The sequence below is a fragment of the Pollicipes pollicipes genome, unplaced genomic scaffold, assembly GCF_011947565.3.
Source record: "Pollicipes pollicipes isolate AB1234 unplaced genomic scaffold, Ppol_2.1 Scaffold_7261;HRSCAF=8764_pilon_pilon_pilon, whole genome shotgun sequence".
Taxonomy (NCBI): domain Eukaryota; kingdom Metazoa; phylum Arthropoda; class Thecostraca; order Pollicipedomorpha; family Pollicipedidae; genus Pollicipes; species Pollicipes pollicipes.
Genome location: NW_023597054.1, coordinates 38,950,629 through 38,969,946, shown reverse-complemented (window position 1 = coordinate 38,969,946; position 19,318 = coordinate 38,950,629). Strand labels below are relative to the sequence as shown.

Below are 19,318 nucleotides of genomic sequence, written 5' to 3'. Positions count from 1 at the left end.
TCGCCGCCCACGGCTTGGTGTTACCCGCAACCACCGGCGTCGGCCAGCATAAGGTGGCTGCAACGCCGAGCGTCGGTTCACGGCGCTTTTTCGATCGGCTCGCCCGTCACCAATTTAAGTTGCGGGGAATAACTTCTTCTATGCTGTTTACTTTTCGCGTCCAGCACCAAGGAGTTTCTTTATCTTATTTGGTTTTGTAACTGATGACACATCCTAGTGCACAGTGCGAGTTGATTTGTCTTGAGGGGATCTCCGCGTAGTGTGCTCGCGACCTCTCGCGATCGCTCGCTATTTTTAGAGCGGTGTGATCAGCGTACCAAAAACGTTAGCGACCTGTGTAATATATGATGCTTATAATCGCCTCACCTCGCATATCTTGCTGTCCAAACAGTGTTTCAATCTTTCGTAGCATTCGTTACACAAATAGTCTGACACATGAGTGTGATGCAAACGCTATAGAACACACGTGTTGGAAAAAGCAAGACAAATTAAATATGCTATTTTCGTAGTGGTGAGCATGGAGTTAAATGAGGTCTTTCTCGTCGGTTCTCCTGCTTCAAGTCGAAATTCTAAGCTATTCAGGAGAATTTCAAGAAAACTACTATTACTGATCAAACCGTGGGTACTCGTCCGATGTAATGATAAGTGAAAAGTACAAGACAGATCGAATACTTTCTATAATAGTTACTTGTACACACTGCATAACATGAGCTCAACAAATGAACACACACTAATTTCAAACATTAATTCTGTCTGATATTCTGGTTCTCGATGGTGTTCAAAGGCATCAAGATGCGGTATTTTGCATTCCGGTCGCTGCTGGATCCACGTTATCCCAGACTGGCTCTGGTTCTTGTGGGTCTCTGGCCATAGTCTGGACCAAACCCTTCGTTTGTGCATCTATCGGCATAATTTGAACGGAACTTTGAACGAAGGCGATCTGAGAAACCGTGTGTGTCCTTGAGGTGTGCTTGTTCAAACGCCAGAAGTCGGGATGCTATTTTCTCCAGAAACCACGTCAGTTTGTCTTGGGATCACCGTGGGTGGAAAGTACAGGTCGGAGGGATGCCTTCGACTTATGACCTTAGGAAGTCTATACAGTTCAGCTGTTTGTCAAGAGTGTGGCTCAAAATTGCCCGGATAATTCTGTCGGGGATTTGCAGAACACGATGTCAGAGATGACCCTTTTTGCTGAGGCTCCTGTGCGAGGTGTAGGATCCCTGGATACAGTTTCATATTGTGAAGTTTTCCAGTGGCGTGTTCCATACCTGTATCCCTTTGTAAAAAAGCATTGCATGTATACTTTTCAATTTTAACGTTTAACAACAATGCTCGGATCCTGACGGATGCCTTAAATGAGTTGAACATTCCTCTTTGTGTTTACCTACATTGTTTGATCAGCAATTTCTTAATACTTTTTGGTTTTAGTTAAGGGATCTCAGTGCTGTTTCCGTCCGGGCATTGGCTGTTGGTGCCATGCGTGAGTCCGTGTCACTAAAACGGTGCATTAAGCCCACTGTCTTTCTAATACAACCCCAGCCAGCATTCAGGCCCCTTGGGCCCTTGAACTGGGTTCTTTATAGTTTGTACCGAGGGGCTAAAGGGACCTCTTGGGACCTACGGAGGTGGGAGAGGGGGGGGGGGGGGGGTGGCACGCGCCCCTGGTGTCTCCCCTATCTGCGCTACTGCTTGTCAGCCAGTGCCTAGCGCTTTGTCTTCAGGGCTGTATGATGCACCCAGCTTCTCAAGCTACATGGCGTCGCCTGCCTATCGCCCTGGCACGAATGCACTTGATGTGCGTTCGATGACCTTGCGCTGAAACATTTTTGTTATATATGTTGTATACATTCGATATGCTCACGACGAAACACAGTTTTATGAACATTATGTCTATTTGTCTACTTAACAAAGGGGGGGGGGACATGACTCAGTATTTCCCCCCTTGGCTGCGAGTTTTGGCGAGGACCGTTGCCCGGCCACAGTCTGCATCACCAAGCGTAAGTCGTGCGTCACGGGCAGACCGGAGGCCTTGAGATGATGCGTGCGGCAGGGCTTATTCCGAAATTCTGGTTGGCGAAAAAACTCAGACGCATCTGATTCAGGTACGTGACAGGTTTTTAACCTGTTCAGGAACTGCAGCAACTGCCAGGGGAGCAGTCAGAGCCATGATAAGATGAGGGGCGTGGGGGGGGGGAGGGGGGGGGGGCACCGGGTTGGCAAAGGACTCCCTGATGGTGAAAGCCTCTTCCCCCAAGGAACTGATTTGATCCATTTAAGTTGGAGAAGAGCATGATTGTCTTCGTTTTAGTTATATTTTTGCCTGTTTACTAGAACAGAAACTAGAAGCTAAGATAAGGTGCTATTCTGTTTTTCGCTGAGCGATTCCGTCAGAATCGACTAGTGGTAACAATGACACGACATAGTTTGGTATCATGCGTGCTCGCAAGTCTTAGAAACACGCCCCCCGCGTCGTCCCTGCGGCCAACACTAGGGGACAGCCAACGGACGGACGAAAATGACGAGGCGTCTGAAATCAGAACCTTTGAATACTTTAAGACATTAGTTCCTGCTTATAGAAGGCATTCGCCGTGTCTATTTCAACTGTGCAATTTTTAGATTGAAGTAAGAGTGGATGAGCATTTACAGCATCGCGAACCAGCGCTAGAATCCGGTGACAAAACTGGGAGAGAAAGGAAACAAATTCCAGTTTTCGTATAGCTGTAACAGTTCATCTGTTTAAGGGACATTCTCAAAATGATAAAGGTAAAATAGATTGCATCCGTCTTATCTTTGAACCGGACACGTCGCTTTTGAAAAACTTTCCAAAGCGTTATTTCACGATGGTCGTTCTTACGCGCCCGGCGCTCACCACCTCGTGTTATCCGGAGCAGCCAATGCCGTGAACGTCTACGGAAACTCCAGCTCCGGCCATAACTGCTCTGGATTCTAAGATTGCGAGCGCGCAAGCTCAACTCGCCACGTTATCTGTTCCACAATTTTATTCTGCAAAGCGTTCTTGCGCAAGCGCAAGCGATGGGCGTTCTTGCACAAACATGGGCTGAACTGTTTCATTGTTGACCTAATTGTGATCCACTCTATTGTCCGTTATCGAGGATTTGCAAAGTCTGTCAACATAGCGCTCAGCATCTCCCGCTATAGCGCTCAGCATCATCCCGCTCAGCATCTCCCGATGATCACACTGCTGTCGCCCTGAGCCCAGAAAGGCATAACAAGCGTATACCTTACTAGCTCGCGACTACACACCTGGCTTCCTTCCCACCCGCACGTAAATAACCGTGCGCCGGGTATCCTGCGCCACGTTTTTAGTTGGTTGTCAGTACCGAGGATGCTCCTCGGATCGGAAGCCTGTTGACTCAGCCCCCGGCGCCGGACGCGCTGGAAGGGCACGTGTTGTCGGCCCGTCCAGAGTTCACGGTCCGCCCGCGGGGCGTCATGCGTCACGCGCGGTTACATCCGGTGTACCGGACCGCTGCCCCAGGGCCGGCGGCGTCCTCGCCCGGGCTCGGACTGGCGACTCTGCAGCACACTGCCCGGCTGGCTCCGGCCGGTCCCGTGCAATCAGTCTTGCGGGTAACCACGTCTCTGGGATTGGTGATGGGGGGTGGGGGGAACAAACCAGGAATGGAAGGTCGAACTGGAATCAGGGATAATCTAGCTTGAAAACGTGCAATTCCGAATGGGAAGATGTAAGCACGTGCATGATGTAGGCAAAATTGGAGAAGACAAACTTCATTTCGAAACAATGGGAGGATTTTTCTCTCTCTCCCCCTGTGGTACAAAATCTATGCAGGGTACCGGATGCTTCGTTGGCTAGCTGCCTCAGCTCAGTAGCTGCATCCAACACGAATGCGAACTATGGAAGGGCGGCCGTCTTTTACTGACCAACAACAGCGAGCTCAAACGCATGACAAAACGCACATGTATCGGACACCACCTCCCGTCTTCTCGACGCTGGAAGAGTGAAATCAAGCCAGGGTTCTGCGCACATACCCAGTCGTGGCCAGGTCACTGGCCGAAGTGTTGGTATTGGCCGCGGAGCGCTAGACCCCAGTGCCAGAACAACGGCACGGCAGTCATCGCGCCCGCTGATCCCGCCACTCTCGCCACAACGCGGTGCAATCCTGGCCTCGGTCCCGCACCACCTGGGCGTGCGGTCCGATACCATCGCTATCCGCAGGTCCAGTCCGGTTTGACGGCGCCGGGATCTTCTCCGGCCGTTATTGTCCGGCACGGCGGGGCGCAGCCACGGCACGGCGGGTGCAGCGACTGGTTCAGCGGGTCTTCCATTCCCAATGCCTGGAAATCCTAAACAGCGCTGCTTCTAGGAATTTCACAGTTCTCCATGACGCAGTGTAATTGCACAGCGTGGAAGCGTACCATTTTGTTGCCGTCTGTTCGTTACAATGTTCGTTACGTTTGTTGTGAGTGGAGGCACCAAAACCGGGAAGCAAATTGGCCTGTGAATTGCCGATTAACTATTAAGGCGCCCTGTCGACGTGCTGGTGCTCACTGACATGCATGATGCAACCTTACACTTCAGCGGCACCTCCTTGGTTAGTGTGCTAGGCCAGCCGTGTGTTTTAGACGCGGTTAGGAGCCTCCAGAATGATCCGCAGCCTTTGTGAGCCATGCACAACCTAGTTCTCAGTTCGCGTGATGCCTCACAGCGAGATGACAAATGACTCTTTTTGTACTTCAATTATTGCTTTGATCTTCAACGCAAGACTGATCCGGACGGCTCTCGTCCGACTGATATTTTTCTGGTCTTTCCGGACGGGGGCCCCAAAGATCTCCAGACAAGAAAAAGCTGAGCCTGCTAGCGCCACGCGTAAATCGTCGCGATCGTCGCTCGCAAAACCAGTCAGAACTCCCGGCCGCTTTTCGTTTTAAGAACCATGCACGACACGACCGTGGGAGAATCACTGCGTTATCGGCATCGGGATTTCACGACGCACTCAGCTGCTGAGGCTATATGACGTCGCCTGCCTCTCACCCTGGCGGGAAGGGCGGGCGCTGCGGGGAATCGAACCCATTACTTCTGCTTTCCCAGACGAGCAGGGGTTAACGTAGACGCGTTAGCACTGCACTATCGGCACCCCAGGGGAATCATTACGGCATGGTCCCTAGCACACCAATTCATGCACCGATATCAGCTAATCAGCGGACAGGAGCTGCCACAAAGCATGCGGCAAATCGCGCGTGGGGTCTCCAGCTGTGTGTGCGTGGGCTCCGCCCCGCTATTGCAAAATTTCAGCATGATGCGGCAACGAAGTGCATTGTGCGACAACAGAACGAACCATGATGCTAAATGGCGTCTTTCAACCTGCGTACAATATGGATTTATATGGTCTAAGTTATTTCATACCAAGCCGATGTAGGTAAAGCAGTGTTGACATACAGGCTCAATTGCTTGGTGCATTCTGCATTCTTTGGTATACCATCATCAAACAGCATAATACAGCTCGGTAAACCAACGCAGGAATACCCTTAAGAACACATACTCAACGGCAACTGCATGATATCCGACATTTTCTCGGGACATGCGAGTAACATGGCAAAGTGATCTCGATGAAGTCATTATTTATCACATGTAGAAGGTAAGCCCTCAGTATTTCGCAGGGTCGTGTGCAAACGATGGAAATTTCGCCACTGAAAATATTAACATCGTTCATACAGTCAGTTCTTACAACAGCTATTTGAGAAGAAAACTAGACGATCTCTGACTAGATGACCTCTAAACCCGTCGTCGCCCGACCACATTACGAAGTCCTGAGAACACTGCTGTTTGCATCGGAACAGCGAACGCAGAGCACAATCAAACGCGATGCTGAATCACAGCCAAACTCGCGAGCGTGGGTCGTACGTATACTCTGCGCACTACACACGGACCACATGCTGTATGCATGCATCAATCGGCGCATACTCATCGCACCGTGCCGATGCGATAATGCTCAAAAGCCAACTGGATATCTCAGACAGCAATGGCGCCCAGTGTGATAACCAAGAGCACTTAACGTCGACTGGAGCAAACGCTCCTATCTGTTCTAGTGTGCGCTGCTGTGACCCTGGTAGGTAAGCTATCAGCCGCTCCGTTGCATCGTGCGGTGTCCTCACCAGCGCGTTATCGGTTTTGCTGCAGCACCATACCATTTGCCGTTTTCGGTTTATACGCCGCGTCGTATTCTGGTCATTAGGCTGCCAGTTCTGCCGTTACATCGTGCCGTTGCTGTTCAATTAGGTGTCAGTTCTGACGCAACATCGTGCCGTTTCTGTTCAGTAAGCCGTCAGTTCTGTCGCAGCACCGCGCCGTTTCTGCTCAGTAAGCCGTCAGTTCTGTCGCAACACCGCGCCGTTTCTGCTCAGTAAGCCGTCAGTTCTGTCGCAACACGGCGCCGTTTCTGTTCAGTAAGCCGTCAGTTCTGCCCCAGCACCGCGCCGTGCCGCAGGCTGCTGTCGCTTCTGACGTGAGACGTTGTCGTGTGCCGCTCAGCATGCTGCTGCCAGTGCTGGCGCTGCTGTCGGCGGCGGGGCCAGGCCAGGCGGAGGTCTTCTCGGCGCTGGCTGACCTCCATCACCTGGTGGACACGGAACGAGTCGTCATCGACACACTCCAGCGCATTATACAGGCCGAGCAGCTCAGGATACAGCGGCTCCAACAGTAAGCAGCTCAGAATACAGCGGCCCCAACAGTAAGCAGCTCAGGATACAGCGGCTCCAACAGTAAGCAGCTCAGGATACAGCGGCTCCAACGGTAAGCAGCTCAGGATACAGCGGCTCCAACAGTAAGCAGCTCAGGATACAGCGGCTCCAACAGTAGGCAGCTCAGGATACAGCGGCTCCAACAGTAAGCAGCTCAGGATACAGCGGCCCCAACAGTAAGCAGCTCAGGATGCAGCGGCTCCAACAGTAAACAGCTCAGGATACAGCGGCTCCAACGGTAAGCAGCTCAGGATACAGCGGCCCCAACAGTAAGCAGCTCAGGATACAGCGGCTCCAACAGTAAGCAGCTCAGGATACAGCGGCCCCAACAGTAAGCAGCTCAGGATACAGCGGCCACCACAGTAAGCAGCTCAGGATACAGCGGCTCCAACAGTAAGCAGCTCAGGATACAGCGGCTCCAACAGTAAGCAGCTCAGGATACAGCGGCTTTTACAGTAAGCAGCTCAGGATACAGCGGATCCAACAGCAAGCAGCTCAGGATACAGCAGCTCCAACAGTAGGCGGCTTAGGATACAACGATTCCAGCAATAAGCAGGTGAGGGAAAAGCGGCTCCAGCAGTAAGCAGGTGAGGGCACAGGGGCTCCACCAGTAAGCAGCTCAGGATACAGTGGCGCCAACAGTAAGCAGCTCAGGATACAGTAGCGCCAACAGTAAGCTGTTCGAGAACGGTGCACTGGCTTCAACAGTGGACAGCTTGGAAAAGTGGCTCCAACAAAAGTCACGACATAGGCTCACCGGTGTGAAACAGCTCAACATGCAGTGACTTGTACGATCTTTGTGCGCTCAGTTATCATATATGGTTATTCATCGTCAGAACGTCAGCAGAGACTATCAATCTCTTGGGTTTAAGGGAGGTTTCTGCGTAACTATTTACCTGAATTCGTGTCAAACGTTGTCAGGAGACTGGCGTGGTACGAGCATCGGCACACGGAGCTGTTGGAGAACACTGACGGCCACCTGGAGAACCCTCTCGGAGCCTTCCTTCTCGTAAAACGGCTGACAGCTGACTGGCAAGAGACGCTCGACATGGCAACGGAGAGCGCCGGTCGAAGTGAGCGTACGCAGGCTGCAGCGGCGCGGCGTGTGGACCTCAGCTGCAAAGCTGCACGCTGCGGGACTGCGGGACAAACAGCGTCATCAAATCGGCCACGTCATCTACAACGACAGCCTTATAACGGGGTTCAGTGCTTTAAGTAAGGCGAGACGATTGGGCTTGGAAGTGGGCGGCCTTCCTAAGGTCACCGTTTAACACTGATGTATGAACAAAATATGGGGCGTCGATTTGAGTCTGTGTTCGGATTGATGGCTTCTGAACGACGGATCGTCGCACCAAGTGCACGTGACATCTTGTGTGCCGTCTAAAGTTTTAACACGGATGTCCGAAATTAGACTTTTCTAGAGGTCAAGGAATGACTATCAAAAATGTTGCAATGTGGGCACAGTTTTTCGTTGTTATAATTCCTGCCCTCGTGCCCTACCCTCGTGAATCATCATACCAGACGAGCATGAAAGCAAGTCGTAAATGATATCGGACATAAACCGATACTCAGGAAGTTGACGTTTTCTCAAGTTCGAGGCCAAAACGTGAAATTGACACCTTGGAAATCCGATTCAGTACGATCTATAGCAAACAGGCTTTCGTTTTCACCCAGGACGATGGTTCGCAAAACATACGTTGGAGCAAAGGAATCGGCATCCCGGGATTTGACATTCGTTTGAGGCGAAGATGAAGGCCAGCCTAAACCTCAGAGATCTAGCTTAGCGCGATAAAAAAACCAAAAACGGACTTTCAGAGCCAACGGTTTCAACGATTTGTTAAGCATGTTTTGGAACCCAACACCAGTAGCTCATATTTTAATGTTTTCCGATCTTAAAAGCAGTCGGTGCGATGATTTGCGAATCTCATTCAGGGGCGAGGAGTTGCTGCCTCTGATTTTGGCCTTTTAGAGTCAGGTTATGGACTGAAAGCCCTTAGAGTCCGGTACAAGATAACCTAATGATAGATTTCCGAGTGTAAAAAAGGACATCCCCGATTTCCACATTTCGTCAAAGTCCTGATATAACCTCGAGAACTTGGTAATTTGGTCAATGATGGTGCGCGAAGCGTGATTTTTTATTCACCCGGTGCAATGATTCGTAAAATAGACAGGACCAAAAAATCACAACCAATCACCACTTATAACCTGGAACGTTCAACAAAACAGCTAGAGGCCAAAAAATCAATGTCCCATATGTTGATGTTCTGTCCAGAGCAGGAGATGACTCCTTTAGCGAATTTGGTTGAGAACGAGTAACAGTGGGCAATTTAGATCAATAGTGGGAATCCGTAGTTATGGTGTGGGAACTTGGCATGCGAATATAGAGGCTCCCAAAGATCCCAGATTTTTGGCTTTCAAGACCAAGGAATCGCCTTAGATTTTGGGAGCTTCGGTACGGGATGATGTCAAGACGGGACACGCACACAGTATGTCATATTTGCTCAGCATTGGTAACCCAGATTTTGACCTGACCTCAAGCTCAAAAGGCGATCGCCAGGGTCCACATTTTGACGTCATATTCTACTCGCCCCAATGTTTCTTTTAAGCAAAGAGAGATAGAAGGCTGTCGTTGCTGTTGCTGCAGACGTCACTGATTCGGTGAACGGCGCAAAATGCTCCTCGAATCTAACGTGCTGTGACCTGCTGCTTAGAGTAACGGCAGCGGCAGGGTAGCGCTTGGAGGCTGGTCCGCTAACTCGCTGGTGCGACTCTTAGAACAGCACTTGTTTAACTGCGGTTTGTTAAACTTTCGTCACTTGAATAATTCGTTTCAGTAGTGTTGGCCGGTTGGGGTCAAGCTTCACTTTTGGGCCGGCCTCGCATAATACACGCCTTTGCTCTCCGAGGGTTCGGTCGGCCCCGAGACGTCAGATCGCGGTGAGACGTTATCGGTCGCCGGTGGGACTGGCGAGACTCGAACGAAAAGGAGAATGCCGCTCTTGGATGCTAGCCCCCGGTCCCATCGCGACTTTCCTGGTTGGAGTCATGCAGAACAGTTCGGTTAGCATCTGGCTTAGTGGACAGATCGACAAGTGTGTTTGATGTATATGTTCACACTCCATGATGCGCTGCATGATAACATAGATAATGCATCACCAATTTCGACAGCCGTTTTGAAAGGCGTGACATCTTCGTTTGCTGATCTCCGGCTCCCGAATGAGGAGGACCTATCAGGCGCTGCACAGGCTCTGGTCAGGCTTCAAGACACGTACCAGCTCGACACATTTGGTGGGTACACCGCTTCGCACGCACCACGGTGTTGAAGTCGTGCGTATTGTCAGGGACTTGCGGCACTGGCCGCTTGCCGAGACCGGCCGCTGGGATTTTGTCCGCTGGGAAAGCTAGTATTTATAAACAGTGCGGGCGGTGCATCGCTAATTTTAGCACGCTGGGGTACTCGGCTTAAACCAGCTCAGGCCCTAAAATGCTGCGTCTAGGCTGAAGTGCTGACACCAAAACTGGGTCATCTATGCCAATCATTCCCGTGGCGCCGGGCAAAGTAGCTTGAAAGCTCAGGGCGATGTCAAATTGTGTTCTCTTGGAGTGACGGTCATTACACTTCATTCTTAGCTGACTCCCTAGTCCAGTTTTGTTCAATATGACACGTTCTCGTGCTCGGCTCGATGCGACATTAAGGTAGCACGCCATGACACTCGCTGAACCGCCTGGATCTTTGCGAAGTTACTGGAGCGCAGTGTTCGCTGGACTTAGAATCGAGTGGTGCAAAGGGAGAGGGGGAGTAAGCACGTGTGTCAAACACGTCACATATGCGTGTGCGTACATATGTGTATCAAGCATGAAGCACACGGCGTGCCATGGTGCGCAAGGAATGACTTATGACGGTGTCGAAAGTGATGTCACCTGCTGGTGAAAGTTACCAATGATGGGGATCGAACCCAGGACCTTCTGATCGTCGCCTGCAGATTTCGCCCGTGGTGAGATTCCCGGGAGCAGTCTGGGCCGAGAGCTGACCGCCTGGGACTGCTTCGTCTTGGGCAGGGAGTGCTACTTCCTCGGAGACTTCGGGTGAGAGACTCCCCATACCCGTGGGTTAACCAGCCACATCCCTGCACGCACCCCCAATATGGTTAATGCAGTCGTTTGCGCGCCATAAAAGGGACGTGGCGCATACGTCTCGTTTCCTTTTAAAAAAGAAGTTAAAGGAAATGTGTCATTATTATTTGATGGTGATCCGAATAGGATCTGTAACATGACTTGACATCAGCCACCTGGATTTGGCCTTGCTGTGACCTTGCCGGCACCTTTTTGTGACCTTAAATTGACCTGACTGTGCCCTGGGTTTTGCCTATGACGTGACTGGGACTCTGGTGTTGCCTGAATATAACAAGCCTGTGATATGGCAGTGACCGGACTGACCCAGCTGCGACCTGACAGTGATATGGCAGTGACCGGACTGACCCAGCTGCGACCTGACAGTGATATGGCAGTAACCGGACTGACCCAGCTGCGACCTGACAGTGATATGACAGTGACCGGACTGACCCAGCTGCGACCTGACAGTGATATGGAAGTGACCGGACTGACCCAGCTGCGACCTGACAGTGACATGACCATGACCCGGTCGTGTCCTGGCTGCGATCTGACGGCGCCTTTTCCGTCACATGATCATGGCCAGAGCACACTGAAGCCAATGCTTGAACAGCCTGTGCGTGTGATTCGTGAGTGATCGTGATCGCATGATACAGCCCGCCCCGTCCGGACCGTGTCACAACCCCGCCGTGCAGGCACGCCCGACCCTGGCTGGAGGAGGCGTGGCACCGGAGCCAGCGAGAGGCGCTGATTGCCCACTCGCCGCTGGCGACGACGCTGATTGGCGGCCCGCCGCTGTCGCCGGCCCAGCCGCTCGAGTACCTGGCCTTCGCCACCTATCGGATGGGGGACACGGCGCGCGCGCTGGCCTTAACCCGTGACCTTCTGCAGGTGGACCCCGCCCATAAGGTCGCCCGTGACAACGTGGTAAGTCGTGGAAGACGCGCGGAGGCTGCTGTGATGGCGAGGATGCTCTCACAATTTGCACATCGTGGTTCGTGTGCAGCAGGGGCGCAGCAGGGGACGGGGGGGGGGGGGGGGGAGCAGAGGGGGAAGTTGCCCTCCGGTGTGTGAAAGTATGTTTTTGTAGTAGTTGTAGTTGTACCCTCTATATGATGTCGCACTAGGAGGACTGAGGAAGCCCGATTTTCTCCAGGAGACCCTCCGGAAAGCTCTGCACCCACCTCAAAACTCATAGTGCCGTCCATTTTAGTATGTACAGAACGCCAAGATGGGCCACTGATTAAGAAAGCAGCGCCTGAATAGTGTTTTGTTGATGGTGGAGGCGTATAAAGGCTGAAAATAGTCGTTGAAAATAATCTGTGAAAGATAACGCTGTTGCTGCGCCCCCCTGTGACGTGGCAGGTGGCCTTTGAAAGGGAGCTGCAAGAGATGAAGAGAAAGGCCGATGTCGCCAAACCAGACTTACCGTCGATGACAACAGATGATGTGGACCACGTGAGCACGGAGCTTTGCGCGCCGAAGGCAGCCTGGTCTTAACCTTCTGATGTATGCCTCCAAATGAAGCGACAAGAACATTTTCCAACTACGCTTTGCGGCGAATAGTGGGCAAAGTGTCTATCGGCTACAGGATGCTATTGTGTATTTTGTGCGTTGGGAAAAAGACACACTCGCTTATCCATGTTAACCACTTTACCCTGTATCTTCGCAACGCGTCCTCAAATTTTTCAACATCACCTTTTTATTTCAAACATCGATCCAGTATGTTTACATGTTCGATCATCTTATGGATGACATTAAGAGCATAGGTGCACCATTGCTACTCGTCATCAAGCGCCATGACACGCCTTTCCAGAAGTGCATTTTTCGAGATCTTAATGAGCGTTGTTGCTCGTGGCTGCCGTATGTACCGCTGACCGGTGCAGCTGAGGCGCCATGTTCGCTGCAGGTCTCAGAGTCGCTGGCGGACCACTTAGAAACAGAGAACCGGCTGTACCGGGCGTTGTGTCGAGGTCACTTACCGCTGGCACCTAGCGTCCTCAAGCGGCTCAGGTGAGCGCCTCGCATAGTGAGCTCAGGTGAGCGCCTCCTATACTGAGCTCAGATGAGCGCCTGGCATACTGAGCTCAGTGGAGCGCCTGGCTTAGTAAGCTCAGGTAAGCGTCTCGCATAATTAGCTCAGGTGAGTGCCCGGCATAGTGAGCTCAGGTGAGCGTCTCACATGGTGAGCTCAGGTGAGCGCCTCCCATACTGAACTCAGGTGAGCGCCTGACATACCGAGCTGAGGTGAGCGCCTGGCTCAGTGAGCTGAGGTGAGCGCCTCGCATAATTAGCCCAGGTGAGCGCCTTCCATACTGAACTCAGGTGAGCGCCTCGCGTAGTGAGCTCAAGTGAATGCCTGGCTTAGTAAGCCCAGATGAGCGTCTCGCAGTAATCTCAGGTGAGCACCCCACATAATGAGCTCAAGGTGGGCGCTTGGCATAGTGAGCTCAGGTGAGCACCTCACATAGTGAGCTCAAGGTGAGCGTTTGGCATAGTGAGTTCGGGTGAGCGCCTCGCATAGTGAGCTCAGGTGAGCGCCCGGCATAGTAAGATCAGGTGAGCGCCTGGACTGGTGAGGTCAGGTGGGCGTCTGGCACAGTGAGCCCAGGTGAACGTCTCCCACAGTCTCGCCGTCACCGGTCCCGGGCGTGCCGGAACACCGGTAACCGCCGACATGGGCTGCATCACCCCGTATTCTCGCTTCGTATTATCGAAAGGTGGCTTGTAAATTGTTTTGCGTGCAATCGAAACCGCTAGAAGTAACCGATTTAGTGAGTTAACCCATGTCATTCGCTTCCTTGTCCCAGCTACGTGCACCTATTCTGAGCCGTTTCAGACGTGTGCCGAGCGCGTGGAGAATCCAGGAGCCGGATACTGTGTGCTGTACATGCAGACTTTCCTCCTATCTGTGAGATGTGTTACCAACATTTCCCGGTGTCTGCGGCAGGTGCTACTACTCTCACAACGGCGTCGCTTTTCTTCGCCTCCGACCGGTGCCAACAGAGGATCTGTACCTGGACCCACACATCGTCCTCTTCCATGACGTTATGCACGACTCCGAGATCGAGGCCATCAAAAACGTCTCGGCGCCCCTGGTGAGCCAGCTGAATGACACTGCACACCTGTACTCCAGGTGTTGGACCATGCATCGCGAGTCCTCGGGCGTCATCTCGGTGTGACCGACCTCTGGGGTGATGGAAAACCATTAATGTTGTCGGCGCGGTCTCCTCAGTTTGTCTTCAGTCGGCGAGCGCACCACAACAGGCACCGTCTGTCTCTGCGTGCATACAATCTAATGCAATTACACTCGCAAGGTGTGTACGTACGTGATCAATTCGCTGCTGGCCGTCACATTGCGCGGCTCAGAGGGCGGAGCGGCACACCCTGACAGCCAGGCCAATGACCCAGCTAGTGGCGCTTCCCCACTGACCGCTGCCCCCTCCCCCCCCCCCCCCCGCCGCCAACGGCAGCTGCAGCGGGCTACCATCAGGAACTTCCACACCGGGGAGCTAGAGACGGCAAACTACCGCATCAGCAAGTCGGCCTGGCTCAACAGCCGGCACCACAACGCCGTCACCAGGGTCAGTTCCGCGCCAGTAGGTTTGCCGTGCTCACCGGGAGCACCACGACGCCGTCACCAGGATCAGTACCGCGCCAGTAGGTTTGCCGCGTTCACCGGGAGCACCACGACGCCGTCACCAGGATCAGCACCGCGCCAGTAGGTCTACCGTGCTCACCGGGAGCACCACGATGCCGTCACCAGGGTCAGTTCCGCACCAGTAGGTCTGCCGTGCTCACCGGCCAGCACCACGGCGTCGTCACCAGGGTCAGTATTGCATCAGAAGGCCTGCCCTGCTCACCGGCGAGCACCACAGCGTCGTCACCAGGGTCAGTACCTCACCAGTAGGCTTGCCGCGCTTACCAGTCGGTGGCCAGCACCACGGCGGTACCAGCGAGGATGACGTTGCAGTAGTGGGCCGGCCTGCTGTCTGTACGCATTCGTCACCAAAGTTTACAGCGCTCTCCTGGTGCCCAGAGAAGGGCTGAACGGAGGCCCGTACAGAGCCCAGATCAGCCTACGTATGTGCGGATCGGGGGGAGGGGGGGGGGGCGGCGGGGGCCGCGCCAGCCTGTCAGTCAGCTCCCTGCTCCTGTGGTGGGTCAGCTTATCAATCAGCTCTCTGCTCCAGTGGTGGGCCAGCCTGTCAGTCAGCTCCCTGCTCCAGTGGTGGGCCAGCCTGTCAGTCAGCTCCCTGCTCCAGTGGTGGGTCAGCTTGTCAATCAGCTCCCTGCTCCAGTGGTGGGCCAGCTTGTCAATCAGCTCCCTGCTCCAGTGGTGGGCCAGCCTGTCAGTCAGCTCCCTGCTCCAGTGATGGGCCAGCCTGTCAGTCGGCTCCCTGCTCCAGTGGTGGGCCAGCTTGTCAATCAGCTCCCTGCTCCAGTGGTGGGCCAGCCTGTCAGTCGGCTCCCTGCTCCAGTAGTGGGCCAGCCTGTCAGTCGGCTCCCTGCTTCAGTGGTGGGCCATCCTGTCAGTCGGCTCCTTGCTCCAGTAGTGGGCCAGCCTGTCAGTCGGCTCCAGGCTCCAGTGGTGGGCCAGCTTGTCAATCAGCTCCCTTCTCCAGTGGTGGGCCATCCTGTCAATCAGCTCTCTGCTCCAGTGGTGGGCCATCCTGTCAGTCGGCTCCCTGCTGCAATTGTGGGCCATCCTGTCAGTCGGCTCCCTGCTGCAATTGTGGGCCAGCCTGTCAGTCAGCTCCCTGCTCCAGTAGTAGGCCAGCATAGCGGGAGTCTCTGCTCTTGAAAGCAAATGGCGTAAGGTCGAGAAAGGGAGCAATTCATTGCATATCTTTATTTTGCCGGATCGCATTTTACGAGCTCTGCACAGGAGCCGAGCCTTTGTCAGTGAGACGGCATTCATGAGACATGCGTATCGCTGTAACTGTATTAACCCTTTTGGTTAATGCTTGCGTTTTCTGTGTAACCTTGCTGGTGGTTTTTGTGGTGAAAACACGTACAGTGCGCGACAGTTCTGACGTTCTGATGTCACCAAAACCTCATCGGCTCTAACCACGACGTCACTGTCTCCAGGTGGAGCGTCGGGTGGCACAACTGACGGGGTTGAGCTTGAACACGGCAGAAGAGCTGCAAGTGGTTAACTACGGCATCGGAGGGCACTATGAGCCACACTCCGACTATACGACAGTATGTACATTATGCTGCAGCATCGGAGGCCATTGTGAGGCATGAGGCACACTTCGGCTTTACCAGAGTATGCGCACTATACTACGTCATCGGGGAACACCATGAGCCATATTTCGGCCATACCAGAGTATGCGTGCTACTGCATCGATGGTCACTGTGAGGCACACTCCAGCTATACCAGAGTATGCACACTATGCTATGGCATCGGGAGGTATGATGAGGCATGGGCCACACTTCGGGTATACCAGAGTATTTTGCGCATTACACTACGGCAGCGGAGAAACGTTTCGTTTTGTACCATGAAAATGTCAAAGCATATACACTACGAAATGAAATCGGGGGGGGGGGGGGGGCGCTTTTACCATGCCAGTATACATACTAATCTCCTACATGGGAAAACACCACGAACCGCACGACTACACAGATGCACGTGCACTGCACTACTGCATTGGCAGGCACTGCAAACCGTACTGCACTGCACCTACATCAGAATGTGCCAACTAACTGCCGTGCTCAAGGACACTGCGGAACACTTAAGGACTGTCTGTCAGGGTACGTGGGGTGTGCTTTAAGGCTGCAGTGGTGGTTCAACATGCCCCCTCCCCCTCCCCCCGTCTGCCGCGTGTCGAGCAGCAGCCGGCTGTTCTTAGTGGGTCTCACCTCGGCACACGACGCGTCACCGGGTCTGCGTGGGCCCTCGGCGAACCGCACTGTAGGCCTCGCCAGGGCCGCCAGCGCGGGGCCCGCTGCCCGCCCCCCGGCTCTGGTGTCAGCCATCTGTGATAGCCGATGAGGACAATGCTCTGGGCCCCCACGCGACTCGTCATGGCCGTTGACCGTGTTGGGTTGGTATCGCGTGGCTGGGGCAGCGTAGATCGTGATACGTGGCCGGTCTGGTGTACGCTGGCCCTCTTTGGACCGGCGAATTATTGTTTGGAGGAACGCAGGCCCATGTGAGGCTGGGCTGCTTTATTGTTCCCGGTATGTAAGCGTGGTTTATATTTATATTCTATATTTATCTGTTTGGCAGAATAAGGCGATTGCAGCAGAGCTCGAGGATGGAAATCGCATTGCAACATTTATTTTCTACGTAAGTATTCAGTAGTGTGGAAATGATGTCGTAGCGTTCGTTGCGATGTTTTTTTTTTTACCTTTTGTTCTCTTTTTGGCATCATGTCGAACAGGAAGAGCATCAACTTCTCACAAGTACAGAAATTCTGGCATACATTGGTCACCACAGAAAAAAACGCATCAAACGTTGAAAACAACTGCCTTTGATAGAGATACAAGCGAGGACAATTGGAACGCATAAAATGGGCCGCGGTTCGAATTACGCACCATTGTGAACATAATACTGTGTGAAGTGACATCAGCAGAGATGAAGCATTCCCTACCGACGTTATAGCATGCTTCATTGAAACTTTGCCATTAAACACAACCATTACATATATTTTTATATATTATTAAACATTATCATTGAAACCTTTACCATTAAACATCAACCCACATAAATCCGCAGTCAGCGGCATCACACCTGCTGTCGGCCCCTAAAACCTCTGTTTTTCGCGGCGGTCGCCAGATGTCGGACGTGGCGGCCGGCGGTGCCACCGTGTTCACGCAGCTGGGCGCGGTGGTGAAGCCTCGGCGTGGTTCAGCCGCCTTCTGGTACAATCTGCATGCGGACGGCAGCGGCGACTGGCGCACCCGGCACGCCGCCTGCCCCGTGCTCGTCGGGTCCAAGTGGGGTACGTGCCGGCCGGCGCTCTTGGTGACGGGCACGGGCGGCCGCGTTGTCAGGGAGTGGCGGAGAGGCAGCAGCAGGAGCGGTGTTTGATCCGCATGGGTAGTATAAGGCTGTAGGACTGGTGGTGGGCCAAGGTGTACGGATGATGTTGGCGGATATTCAAATTGCCGATCGAAGAGGGAGGGAGGGAGGGGAGGGGAGGGGAGGGGAGGGGAGGGGGGGGGGGGGGTTACCAATCTGACCTGCTCTACTGGTCGCAGACAACAGGCACAATTACGTCATACGCCATCTTCTAGCTAAACCCAGATGATAGCTTCTCCTGACGATAGATACTCTGTTTGTTCAGCTGAACTTACAGCTTTGATGCACCGCTGACAATGGACTTTTCAGGACAGGTGTCGTGAAAGATCACCATTTAGTCATCGTTTTGTTTAGCATGTATCGTAATAGTACGTTTAGTAAATATCATAAGTACATAATAATGTTCGATAAGGATAAGGCCATTCGGCAGGTTTAGTCCAGTAGGTAAAAACCCGCGCCGCAATCAAAGATGCTTTGGGTCGAAGACGTTGTAACTGTCTGAACAATAAACTGTGCTCGACTCAGACTTAATCCTAAAAAGGAAAAATGTTGTTCAACAAACAAACTCTGTTTCATTTTTAACTATAATCTCGGCTTCGAGCCTAACAAAGCTTGCGGTGGGTGTAAGGCCCACGTTTTAGCAGCTGACTGCCCCTCGGACCGTGTGCAGAGACACAAATCCTTGTGCCGGTTGACTGATGCCACGCCTATGTACTGTTTTCAGTGGCAAACAAGTGGTTCCATGAGCATGACAACGAGTTTCGCCGCCCGTGCCGTCTGCAGCCGGACCTCTAACGGGGATGAGCTAAGCTTTAGTTGGCGCATGGCGCCGCGAGTAGTCGATCTTTGGCTCGCCTTTGCCATGTCCTTAATCGTGAGAACGAAGTCACGTGACGACAAGTCGAGAAGGAGGTTATCACCTGGCAGCGTTGTCGCAAAGCGCTTAAAACCAGATCTTGCGGCAGTGAATGCGACACTGCGCGCAGGCCGGCCTTGTGCCTAGCGACATACAGTAGTGAAATTAAGTGTCATATTTCACCATCTTTCTGCGGATGTTCCATTGTCCACCAGCTGCGAAATGCTGACAAGAGGCAGCACTGTTGAGCGGACCTGATAGAGCCCTGCCGGAGCGCTGTCGAGTGGACCCGACAGAGCGCCGAAGCACTGTTGAGCGGACCTGATAGAGCCCTGCCGGAGCGCTGTCGAGCGGACCCGACAGAGCGCCGAAGCGCTGTTGAGCGGACCTGATAGAGCTCTGCCGGAGCGCTGTCGAGTGGACCCGACAGAGCGCCGAAGCGCTGTTGAGCGGACCTGACAGAACGCTGAAGTGCTGTCGAGCAGACCTGACAGAGCTCTGCCGAGGCGCTGTTGAGCGGACCTGACAGAGCCTGCCGGAGCACTGTTGAGCGGACCTGACAGAGCGCTGAAGTGCTGTCGAGCAGACCTGACAGAGCTCTG

The 19,318-nt window shown here is 53.2% G+C and overlaps 1 protein-coding gene across 1 annotated transcript in view; it reads left to right on the top strand.

Annotated features, from left to right (window-relative positions):
• The window catches only part of LOC119111397 (prolyl 4-hydroxylase subunit alpha-2), a 26,655-nt gene extending 7,337 nt beyond the window's left edge, over positions 1-19,318 (top strand). Inside the window, exons 2-15 of the mRNA XM_037235210.1 lie at positions 6,512-6,679; positions 7,642-7,793; positions 9,889-10,008; positions 10,704-10,806; positions 11,526-11,613; positions 11,650-11,757; positions 12,196-12,288; positions 12,740-12,843; positions 13,781-13,928; positions 14,304-14,414; positions 15,922-16,035; positions 17,066-17,125; positions 17,615-17,780; positions 18,585-19,318. Coding sequence (XP_037091105.1) covers positions 6,513-6,679; positions 7,642-7,793; positions 9,889-10,008; positions 10,704-10,806; positions 11,526-11,613; positions 11,650-11,757; positions 12,196-12,288; positions 12,740-12,843; positions 13,781-13,928; positions 14,304-14,414; positions 15,922-16,035; positions 17,066-17,125; positions 17,615-17,780; positions 18,585-18,655 — 1,605 coding nt within the window. The 5' untranslated portion in view covers position 6,512 and the 3' untranslated portion in view covers positions 18,656-19,318. The remainder of the gene's footprint in view (positions 1-6,511; positions 6,680-7,641; positions 7,794-9,888; positions 10,009-10,703; positions 10,807-11,525; positions 11,614-11,649; positions 11,758-12,195; positions 12,289-12,739; positions 12,844-13,780; positions 13,929-14,303; positions 14,415-15,921; positions 16,036-17,065; positions 17,126-17,614; positions 17,781-18,584) is intronic.